At 41.5% G+C, this 11,851-nt stretch overlaps 2 protein-coding genes across 2 annotated transcripts; both read left to right on the top strand.

Moving 5' to 3' along the window:
- The first annotated feature begins 990 nt into the window (after window positions 1-990).
- nppal (natriuretic peptide A-like) lies at window positions 991-2,988 on the top strand. Its single transcript, XM_042004214.1, has 3 exons — window positions 991-1,221; window positions 1,398-1,716; window positions 2,438-2,988. The coding sequence occupies exons 1-2, from the start codon at window positions 1,141-1,143 to the stop codon at window positions 1,713-1,715; spliced, it is 399 nt and encodes a 132-aa protein (XP_041860148.1). The 5' UTR covers window positions 991-1,140; the 3' UTR covers window position 1,716; window positions 2,438-2,988.
- Window positions 2,989-7,303: 4,315 nt separating this feature from the next.
- On the top strand, window positions 7,304-8,329 carry nppb (natriuretic peptide B). Its single transcript, XM_042004287.1, has 3 exons — window positions 7,304-7,429; window positions 7,768-8,053; window positions 8,270-8,329. Exons 1-3 carry the CDS (start codon window positions 7,316-7,318, stop codon window positions 8,278-8,280), a joined length of 411 nt encoding a protein of 136 aa, XP_041860221.1. The 5' UTR covers window positions 7,304-7,315; the 3' UTR covers window positions 8,281-8,329.
- The last annotated feature ends 3,522 nt before the right edge of the window (window positions 8,330-11,851 follow it).

The following is an 11,851-nucleotide window of genomic DNA, read 5'->3' as shown; positions in this document are numbered from 1 at the left end:
GTATTGCTGTGCATGTCCCTGCCAAATAAATAGGTTAATTCATTCATGACTGGAGAACTTATTGAGTTCTTGCCTTCATCAGCTGTTTCTAATGAATTTTTTCCATTACAGATAAATCCAGTTAAGTGGAACCAACTTTCAGAGAAAGTAATCTGCATTACTTTTTCAGAGAATTGTGTAAATGGACCATTGAAAGTAAATAATAGAAAGCCAAAGGATTTTATATTTATTTTTGTGTGTTATTGTTTTACATTCCATTACATATTAATTATATTTACTGTATTATAGTGTATTGCTCCTCAAGAAGTTGTTTTCTTTTGTAGAAAATTTTTGTTCATTTTCTAAAAACAGGGATGGACCTACAGGGTAGTGCTGGATACTTACTCCGAAAGTTAGTTCCAGTAAACTGCATTCATCAGTAATGGATCAACAACAGAAACAACTCATGAAGGACAGTGGGAGTTGCCTTATAATCTTCCAGTTCTTGGATTGGGAGTTCTTGAAGGACACTCCACTAATCAGATCTGTTCCAATTTACTTCCCACTTATCCTAACACACCCACCATATTGTATTGTAATGTGTTCAGAGCTATTGTTGCATCTTACTAGGGACATACATTTTCCTGGTTTAAGTGTTTCACACATTTTAAACTCAGTTTTCACCATAAGTAATTAATGAATCATTTTTACATCTTTCCCAAACACAAATAGACAGCATCTCACCTCTGTAGTAGGAGGGCATATTTCAACTTGTCACACTATTACAGCTATTAAAAAAACAAATGCAAATGAAAACATATATTGTTTCTCAATGTTATCCCACTTTTCAGAGCAACGTCAGCCTAGCAGAGGAGCAGCAGCTGATGTGCAGCTCTGACCCTCAGAGGCTTGACTCCCAGAGTCTTCAGTCATATTGTGGCAGCTTCAGAGGAGGTTGAACACCTCAGATAGTCGGGTTAGGCTCTACTCCCACTTGCAGGAGCATTAGTCACGCCTCATTAATTTTCCCAGGCCTGGTGACGGAATCAGGTCGCGTATAAAAGGCGGCACCTGCACCGCTGGAGAGCCAGAAAGGAGCAGGAGCAGTAACCAATTGGCGCTCACAGAAGAAAAAAAACAGTCCAAACTGCAAAAGGGAGAATGTATCTAAATATCTCAGTTTGCTGTTTGTCTCTTCTGCTGCTTAATGTTGTGAGAGCCAAACCCATTTCTGACCTCCAGGTAAGTTTACCTGTCCTTCTCACCGGTGTTAACATCAGACCACTGATGTATTCAGGACAGTAACATGATGACATGAAGTTAAATTAAAGTCTGTTTATTATGCTTCAGTAATGGCCTGCATGCGCTGTGCCACTAAAAGTCAGCCGAGGTTAATGTTTCCCTTTGTTTTAACTCAGAGCTTGCAGCAGCTTTTAGAAGACGACATCAGCACTGCGCCCCTCTTCTCCTCAGAGGAGAAGATGGAGACGGAGGGGGAAGATGTCAACACAGACAAGTCTGTGTTCGGAGCTCCGGAGCTGCAGCAGACGTGGAATTCCTCCTCCGACCTCATCAACTCCGCGCTGACAGCTAAAGGAAACGCGCTCGCGCGTCTCTTCAAAGACTTAACCAGGACCTCCAAGCGCTCGTGGAGCCGGTACAAGAAGGGTGGACTGAGGAGCTGCTTCGGGGTCCGTTTAGAGAGGATCGGCTCCTTCAGTGGATTGGGATGCTGAGGTAGGAGATTAAATTTTCTGGCTCAGAGTTTATTGATTTTGTTTGTTTGTTTGTTTGTTTTATTTGTCTTTAGATACAGGAAACCCTTATATAATGGCATAATTAGTACAATCTCATACAGACACGGAGTTAGGTAATGAGTACTATAGCCTATAATTGTAATAATTTCATTTAATTTTGAATGGATCTTACTCTACACAAGTTTATTACAAAATTAAACAAAAACTGTTTTAATCGCAGAGGGAACTTGTTTTTTGTTGTTGTGTTTTTTAATAAATAAAAAAACTTTTTAAATGATTAGAATTCAATCAATTTCTTTATTGTCCCCAAAGGGAAATTGATTTCGCAGCTAAAACACACACATAGGACAGACATCACAACAAAACATCAGCAAACAAAATCAGAACCGAAGGCATATGTAAAAAAAAGAGATTCTCACAATTCAAAACATTAAATGAGCTATTGACAGATTTATGTTTTATATCTGATTATATACCCTATAACATAAGATAATGACGATTTACCCAAATAAAAAGAAGATGATTGAGCAACGACACGTCTGCTGGCGCGCCTCTTTTACTGTTTCCTCAGACTTTTTAAGAAAACTACTGGCAGTAAACGCATCACCAACTGAATTCGTCTTTGTTTTAAAAAAGAAAAGAAAAAAAGATAAGCAGGTTGTGTTTAGTAACCTTTTGTTTTTGTTTTGTTCTCTCCTCAGGTGCAGATGACTCATTATGCATATTGTGATCAACTCCGGAGCTGTGACTGACTCTGAAAGACAAACCCCCATCCCTTTTTTTCATACGTCAGCTATTAAACAATAAATTATTAAAAGCTTATTTATTATTTATCTGTATGTCTTTATTATTTATATTTATGTCTGATAAAGTGGAATTTTCTTTGTTTAAAGACTGTGCTGTAGTAAAACATTTATTTTGCATAATATCCGTGTCCAGCAGTTCTTTGGTTTCTGTGATAATGCACCTAAAAGCATCTTTACATTTTCAGAGGGAATAATAGAGTGATAAATAGAGCTCACGCGCTCCTTTATGTTTCAGATCTGTGATCTGTCTGAACGCAGAGTTGTTGATATTTTTGTAGGGGATTGATCACATACAGATTCACAGCACCGCTGGGCCACAGCTGCAGCAGATGCCAGAACACAAGACCCCCCAACAAGTTCCCGAGGCGCGAAATAACGAGCCAATGGTGGCAAAGCGAAGTCAGGGCCTTCCGGCAGTCAGTCACACATCATGACTGACATGGAAGCATTAAAACTATAAACATCCACCATCAGCATGTTTCTGACTGGACATGGATGTATTCAGTGTATGAATGTTAATCAGTTAATCAGTTAGACTGCAGCAGACAAAAAAAAATCATAATAATGTCACAACATGCAGGTAACCACTTACTGACTTTTGCCTTCAGAAATGAATTAAATCAAATAGAAAAATACTTAATTAATCCCTTAAGGGAAATTACAAGTTCTAGAAAGGTATTATACTGTACATTATAAAATATTATTATTATTATTATTATTATTATTATTAAGTAGAAGATTCCGTTTTCTTTTGAATAGGAACAGAATTGAGCACATTTACTTTTTGCTTTTTTTGCTTCGTTTTATTTTCCACTACTTGTCAATTCATACATTCAACATTGATGAACATGAATATTAATCAATTGCAAAATGGAAAAATAAAAAAATGCATCTCTATAACTTTCTGCTTTTCCACACAAGATTTTCCATGTATTTCCTGACTGATAAAAAATGCATTTTGGTAATAAAATCAGAGCACTTTGCAACTTTGCTCAGACCACTTACAACAACTTGCTGTTGTGTTACTGGAATATTAAAACATCAGGCATCGTTTAACTCAGTGGTGGAAGAAGTATTCCAGTTGTTTACCTGGATAAAAATGCCAGTGGAATGAAAGGAAAATTAAAAGATCTTCTCATTAAACAGAGAAAGGGACTGTGTGGAGGTGTGGATGCTTTAAAATCAAACAGAGATAACACATATCTGCTGGGAGACTAAAGGAGGATGAGCTAAGTTGGAGCATTGCATTTACAATCAGAGAAACCTGGAGCTTTGTATGCTATGAGCTTGATATAGTATTAAGATGTACACCAATATGTGAAGTTATATGTAAGGGGATGAGTCAGAGGGCCCAATAAAGTGAAACTAACTTGCTTGCCATGTCAGGCTTCTAGCTGCTTTCATTCCAACATACTTCCAGTTGACTTGTCACATGGGAAACCCAAAAGGAAACTCAGAAACAGAAGATGAATCTGTTTCTAAGTGAATTCAATTTGAAAGAGTGAGTGAAAGGTGCAGCTATCTCTTTTAAATTCAGGGCATGGCTTGGGATCCAGGATTGGTAAGCTTGGCATGGTTTGGTCCAGAATCTCTCTGGTGGCATTTGGAGGCAGCGACCAGGTATTTATGGAGGTGGTGAGTGATGAGCTACAGCTGTGACCCGACCGTCGCATGCCAGGCGCTGTTTATGTAATTAAGCAAGCTCAGAGTGGGAGAGAATGGAGCAGACCAGCCTAAACAAAGGCGGTCCTCATGAAGTAGCCTCAAAAAGATGCTCCGGTCCCTTCCCATTACAGCTTATTAAAATTTTATGCTAACTTTAGTGTATTAATATTTTTACGTTATGATGTTTTATGATATTTGTAAGCTTGATGTGAGTTTAATTCAGTGACCTTTATTTTTTATATTTAGTGTAACTGGCAGCAGCACCCCCATGTGTACCCCACTGGGTCTTGTGATGCATACTGGTTTCGATTGCTCAATGACATGTTTAGACACACAATTCACCACATTTTAATGGGGTCTAGGAAATGTTTTATACATGCACTCACCATTTTTAAATCCTCATGATGCTTTGAAGTGTTAAAAGGTTCAGCTTAAATATTCCATTTCCAACATGTGATTGCAAGAAAAGTAAAGTTTCAGGTCAGGAATCTGCTGCGTTCCAGGATTGTTACAAAGACAGAAACATGGATTTCCAGCTGGAAATTAAAAAAAAAAAAAAAAAGAAAAGAAACATCATCCACTTCGGAGGAGAAATTTTTTAAAAGCAAATCAAAATTATTTTTATTATTATTTTTAAGGAAATGTAGACACATTATGTCATTTATGGAGTCAAAATCTGCTTGCTAACAGATTACTTAGTAGTAAGCTTGCTATCAATAATCATCACAAATCACAAATATCACAAATATCCAATCAGCCAATCACATGGCAGCAACTCAATGCATTTTTCAGCTCGATGAGATCTGTTAGTTTTCCTTGGCTAGGCTACCGTTTAATCATTTCATTTGTCTAAAAAGTGTCCTGGGATGACATTGTTGTGAAGACGACTTGGCCGTGCTCATTTAAACATGTCAAGTTCAAAATGAGCACCAGAATAAAGAAGAAATGGGATTGGAATGACAAACAGACTGGTCGGAGTATTTCAGAAACTGCTGATCTACTGGGATTATCACACACGACCATCTCTAGGGTTTCCAGAGAATGGTCTGAAGAAGAGGAAATATCCAGCGAGCAGCAGTTTCTGGACCAGAATGTCTGGTTGGTGTCAGAGGTCAGAGGAGAATGGGCAGACTGGTTGGAGATGATGGAAAGGCAAGAGGAAGACAGCAAGACCTCTGCTTCTGATCCTTGTGGGTGGGGGGGTCGGGGGTAATTTCTGGTGCTGCTGTTATTTGTGTTGTTATTCATGTTTTTCTCACTTTGTCTTCTTACAGGCACTCCCGATGATTGTCTGCTTTCTTACAGAGTAGGTCAAGTTTCTCTAGTTTAGTGGTTGTGTATTTTCTTTTGGTTGTACAGTTGTTATGGGTGCCTTTTGTATCTCCACATTATTCTATTATTGTATGTTTATGTTTATTTCAGCTATTTGGGCTAAACACCAGCCTAGTTAGCATATTAGCACAAATAGTAGAAGACTGAATGATGTTTGCGCAATGAATAATGACAAAGCATGATTTGTCACGTTGTTGATCGTCTTGGGGCAGATTTACCTCATTTTCAGACCTGGTGAGGACAAACTAATTTTTATTATAGCCTGAAACCATAAAACCTTAGCACTCATCAACCGTCTACTCTCTTTTTCATAGGTGTAAATCATTTAATTTAATTATTTAACTAATAACGAACAAGTACTTTATCCACTTTTTTATATCCAGTTTGTTCTCTCTGATTTTTCCCCGTTGAAAGTTCGAAATTCTGACTTAGTAACTGAATGAAGCATCACAATACAGCACAGTAGTGGAAATTTCTATAAAACAAAACTTGTGAAATGTTTTCCATTTTGCTTTTATTTGTTTGGCTGCAATTAGTTTTTTGTTTGACCAAATAACCATGTGAAACAGCACGTAGTAACGTGTACATTTATGTTTTTACTGTGTACTCTTTTTTTTAATAAATAGAGGGGACAAAAAAGAGAAGCAGTTCTAAACGTTAGCCTTAGAAAATCTCAAACAAAACACAAATGAAGACAGTTTCAGAACTTATTGCAGGTTTCTGTGCATCATTAGAGTTATATGCACAACCAGGGGTCAGAAAACAGCTATCCAACCGTGTGTTAGCAGGAAGAATATTGGGATTTGATATGTGATCAAATCTTTTGATACAACAGGGATTTTCTAAGTTAACATCACAAGTTTAGAGAAACACACTGTTCCAGACTAAGCTAGCCCACACACGTCTTCTACAGTATGTTTACAGAAGACATGACTGCTGTTACGTGCTGCAGGTCCTTGTCAGCACCAGTATGGTGAGCATGTGTTAGGGTGACCAGATGATCTCATTTTCCTACACATATCTTTTATTTTGAGATATAAAAATTCATCTTGGAATTTAAAGATCATCTGAGATTTTGCTTTAACCCAGCAAAATCCTGGATGATGTAACCCAAAATCAAATATGTTTCACATCACAGTCATTTAATCCATTTTTAATGTTGAAATATCAGTTCATGTTTTAATAACTTAAATCGTAACTACTATTATGTGAGGCTTTTGGTCTTTTTGATGCTTTTGCTTCTAAGAAAAGGACAGAAATCACAGTCAGCTACAGAGCAACACCCTAACAGCGGAAGTTTTGAGTGCTGCTCTGAGTTTTGCTTCTTCAAGATCCAGACGGGTCTCTACAACCAGTAGTCAGAAGGTTGCTCTACTGATATCACGTAGACCCCTCAATTTAGCAACACTCGTGCTGTCATGCTAGTTTACTACTTCCCGTAGCTCAGTGACAAAGCGTCCTGTGTGGGGGGGCGGACATTTTTCTGAAACAAAGTAGCATATGGAAGCAGCTATGTCATACGAGTGCTCCATATCTAAGATACAATACTTTATAAGGAGCAGTTTCCGACAGCTCCTGTTATCAGAATCAGGTGTTAGGAATGCCTAATGCCTGATGTCAAATTCCTGGCATTCCTACGTGTGTCAGGCTTGAGTATAAAAGAACAGAGGGTCCTGCTGCGGGCTCCAGCATCCAAACTGCCACTGGGCAAAGAAACAAAGAGGCATCCATCCATTCAGTCACTGATATACAACCAACAGCAGCTCTCAGAGGGACATGCATCTTTCTTCCATTCCTCTATGTGGTCTCCTACTCTTTTTAAGCCTTCATCTATCCAACACATATCCCATTGGGAATGGATTGAGTGACATAGACATGGACATTTTCAAGGTGAGTCTCTGAATACGGAAACATGAGTTTTGAAAATTAAGTTCCAAATCCCTGTTGTTGATGGATTCTGATAAAAACTGTTCATGTGAGCTGCAGCATCAGTCCAGAGAGATGTTAGACTCACAGTTAGAACTTGTATGAAATAAAAAATAATGATAATAATCAAAAAGCAACTTTCTACATGGAGATCTAGGACTCTGATGTTACATGTAGTAAGAATAGACTATGAGTGCTTCTTTCTACATACAAGGCATTACAAGGAAAAAAAGAAATTCTGCTAATGTGCATAATCAGTGTAATATTGAAGTGTTAATCTCAAGCTGGTGTGGATGTTGCAGGTGCTCCTTCATAAACTCGAGGAGTCCGTTTCTGAGCAGGCTGCAGTGGACCAGAGAGCCCCTGCAGAGAGAGACAGTCCTTCCAACCTCAGCACAGATGATGCTGCAGATGAGCAGCAACCACAAATCGGACCAGATGAAGCGGAGATTAGGGAGCTTCTTTCAGCCAAGAATCTGAAGAGCCTTCGCAATGATTCATCCAGGAGATCTTCTGGCTGCTTTGGGCGACGGATGGACAGAATAGGCTCGATGAGCTCTCTGGGCTGCAACACCATCGGCAGATACAGTAAGTCAAAGCAGCTCCGCTTTAATCAGTCACATGACCAAAGCTGTTCTTTGATGGATCAATGTCACTTTTGTATCTTCATTCTGATTGCTTTTTTTGTTTGTTTGTTTGTTTTTGTTTGTTTGTTTTTTTGTTTTGTTTTGTTTTTTGTATGTAAGCTGATGTTTTGTGCCATGAAATCCCAATTTTCTAAGTCTGTGTCTTCTTTTATTGTAGATCCAAAGTGAAGATGAAGTCTTACCATCTAAATTCTGGAACTTCGACGTCTGTACCAAGATTTATTTTTATTTGAATACTATTTATTTAGTAATATTTATTGGATATTGTTTGTGGCTTTCAATAATATTTATTTGAAATAGATGTGATACTGTTCTTTCTGTACCATTAAATGTTTTAATAAATGTTTACAGCTGCTCATCATTGCAGCCAGTATTTCTTACAACATATGACCTACACTACCCCAGTTTCTCCCCTCATGGGTGCAGAGTGAAGAAATTGACGTTGAATCAGTAAATATGATTAAAGTGTTTAATATTTAAAAAGAGCTGTTGGTCACTGAGGCCATGAAACACTGTAAAGCAGTAAAAACTGTAACATTTTAGTGGATTTTTTTAACTGGGAAAAAGACCTTTTTAGTTTGTCATTTTGAATAAAAGTCAAACCCCTTTTCAGCACCATGGAGAGCAAACAAAACCATCTATTTTTACCATAGACAAGCAAAGAGTATTTAACATTTACACTCACTGGCCACTTTATTAGGTCCACCCTGCTATGACTTCCTTTTGTTTGGCATAGATCCAACAAGATGTTGGAAACATTCCTCAGAGGTTTTGCTCCATATTGATATGACAGCATCACACAGTTGCAGCATCCATGATGAGACTCTCCTGTTCCACCACATCCCAGAGGTGCCATGTCCATAACGAACACGAACACAGACATAAGAGTGCCCACATGTGCACTTGGCACTAGGACACTCTAGGCCGCTGTTCGATGAACAACTTTGTAATCGTATTGTCGGACTTGCGGCCACATGTTCTGGACACTCGGGTGAAGAGAGGGGCGGAGCTTTCAAATGATCACCACCTGGTGGTGAGTTGGCTCAGATGGTGGGGGAGGATGCCGGTCAGGCCTGGCAGACCCAAGCGTGTTGTGAGGGTCTGCTGGGAACGTTGGGCGGAGTCCCCTGTCAGAAAGAGTTTCAACTCCCATCTCCGGCAGAGCTTCAGCCATGTCCTGGGTGAGGCGGGGGACATTGAGTCCGAGTGGGCTGTGTTCTGGTCCACCATTCGGCGGCTCAGGAGAGGAAAGCAGTGCACTGTGTACAGTTGGGATGGGGGGCCACTGACCTCAACTCAGGACGTTGTGAGACGGTGGAAGGACTACTTCGAAGACCTTCTCAATCCCACCAACACATCTTCCAATGAGGAAGCAGAGTCTGAGGTAGCTGCTGCTGGCTCTGGGGCTGAGGTCGCTGAGGTGGTTAAAGAGCTCCTCGATGGCAGGGCCCCGGGGGTGGATGAGGTCCACCTAGAGTTCCTTAAAGCTCTGGATGCTGCAAGGCTGTCTTGGCTGACACACTTCTGCAGCATTGCGTGGACATTGGGGACAGTTCCCCTGGACTGGCAGACTGGGGTGGTGGTCCCCTCTTCAAAAAGGGGGACCGGAGGGTGATCTCCAACTACAGGGGGATCACACTCCTTAGCCTCCCCGGTAAGGTCTATTCAGGGGTGCTTGAGAGGAGGTTCTGTCGGATAGTCGAACCTCGGATTGAGGAGGAGCGGTGTGGTTTTCGTCCCTGTCGTGGAACAGTGGACCAGCTCTACACCCTCTTCAGAGTCTTTGAGGGGGCATGGGAGTTTGCCCAACCAATCTACATGTTCTTTGTGGACTTGGAGAAGGCATTCGACCATGTCCCCCAGGGACTCCTGTGGGGGGTACTCCAGGAGTATGGAGTGCCAGACCAGCTTGTACGAGCTGTCCGTCCCTGTATGACCGGTGTCAGAGCTTGGTCCGCATTGCCGGCAGTAAATCAGAATCGTTTCCAGTGTGGGTTGGACTCCACCAAGGCTGCCCTTTGTCACCGATTCTGTTCATAACTTTTATGGACAGAATTTCTAGGCGCAGCCGAGGTGTTGAGGGATCCGGTTTGGTGGCCTCAGGATTGGGTCTCTGCTCTTTGCGAATGATGTGGTTCTGTTGGCTTCATCGGGCCGTGATCTTCAGCTCTCACTGGAGCGATTCACAGCCGAGTGTGAAGCTGCTGGAATGAGAATCAGCACCTCCAAGTCAGAGACCATGGTCCTCAGCCGGAAAAGGGTGGAGTGCTCTCTCCAGGTCTGCAATAGGGTCCTGCCCCAAGTGGAGGAGTTCACGGATCTCGGGGTCTTGTTCATGAGTGAGGGAAGAATGGAGCGGGAGATCGACAGGCGTATTGGTGCGGCGTCTGCAGTGATGCGAATTCGACATCGGTCTGTCGTGGTGAAGAGGGAGCTGAGCCAAAAGGCAAAGCTCTCAATTTATCGGTCGATCTATGTTCCTACCCTCACCTATGGTCACGAGCTGTGGGTAGTGACCAAAAGAACAAGATCGCGAATACAAGTGGCCGAAATGAGTTTTCTCCCCAGGGTGGCCGGGCTGTCCCTTAGAGATAGGGTGAGAAGCTCGGTGATCTGGGAGGGGATCAGAGTAGAGCCGCTGCTCCTCCACATCGAGAGGAGCCAGATGAGGTGGCTGGAGCATCTGGTCAGGATGCCTCCTGGACGCCTCCCTGGTGAGGCACGCCCCACCGGAAAGAGGCCCCGGGGAAAACCCAGGACACGCTGGACCGACTACATCTCTCGGCTGGCCTGGGAACATCTCGGGATCCCTCCGGACGAGCTGGTGAATGTGGCCAGGGAGAGGGAAGATGGATGGATGTATGGATGGATGGATGGATGGAGGGAAGCTGGAGCCTATCCCATCAATTAACAGGCAGGAGGCAGGGTACACCCTGGAGAGTTCGCCAGGCATCGCAGGGCCAACACAGACAGACAAACAACCACTCATGCTCATACTCACTCATAGGAAGAATTTAGAGACCAATTACCTAACATGTAAGTCTTTGGATTTCTACATCCCCTAACAATGTTAATATTAATGTATGAGTAACCTCCTCATTCTTGCCAGAGCATTGCTTTTCATCCATGTTCTTTATTTCTGCCATGTTTGTTAATTTTCTGTTTTAGTTTTCTACTTTTTCTACTGAAGTTACCCTTGTTTTGTCTAATTCAGTAATTAATGAAGTTTATTCTATCCTTTATCCATCTTCCTCCTGTGTTCTCTCATCATGGCAGTAACTGTTAGATGCTCTGGCCAACTTTTATTTGATTTCTCTACTTTGATGGAGTTTCCCTCCTCTGCTCCACACCCTTTGTATGTCACCAGCAACAGTTTTAACCTACTTTGGCAGTTTTCATCATCAGGAATCAAGAAGGTATTCTGTATGAACCATGTATGAGCTCAGGCAAACAGGATGACTCCTGAAGTCATGCCACTGCTGGCTGGTCATTGTGATGATTTACAGACACATACTGCATACACAACTCCTCTCAAGCACCACTTCAGCAGACATCTGACCAGCTGCCTTATCGTGCAGAGGTGTCAGAATGTACTTGAGGTGAGCTACAAAATGATGAGCCAATGTCTGTCATTGTGTGGCCAGTTTACATGTATGGATGTGTATGTGTGGTAGCATGCATATAATGCCTTTCTGTGTCGTAGTGGCTATAGTGTCAGTATTAGCAGCGGTGGGACAGC

The sequence above is a fragment of the Melanotaenia boesemani genome, chromosome 13 (genome assembly GCF_017639745.1).
Source record: "Melanotaenia boesemani isolate fMelBoe1 chromosome 13, fMelBoe1.pri, whole genome shotgun sequence".
In the NCBI taxonomy this organism is placed as follows: Eukaryota; Metazoa; Chordata; class Actinopteri; order Atheriniformes; family Melanotaeniidae; genus Melanotaenia; species Melanotaenia boesemani.
Note: the sequence above shows the minus strand (reverse complement) of the source record. Positions and strands in the feature narration are given on the sequence as shown.

Excerpts from the sequence above, each read along its gene's own strand:
- nppal (XM_042004214.1), top strand. The coding sequence starts at position 1,141 with ATGTATCTAAATATCTCAGTTTGCTGTTTGTCTCTTCTGCTGCTTAAT. Across the intron at positions 1,222-1,397 it reads AACCCATTTCTGACCTCCAG|AGCTTGCAGCAGCTTTTAGA; the intron begins GTAAGTTTACCT and ends GTTTTAACTCAG.
- nppb (XM_042004287.1), top strand. The coding sequence starts at position 7,316 with ATGCATCTTTCTTCCATTCCTCTATGTGGTCTCCTACTCTTTTTAAGC. Across the intron at positions 7,430-7,767 it reads TAGACATGGACATTTTCAAG|GTGCTCCTTCATAAACTCGA; the intron begins GTGAGTCTCTGA and ends TGGATGTTGCAG.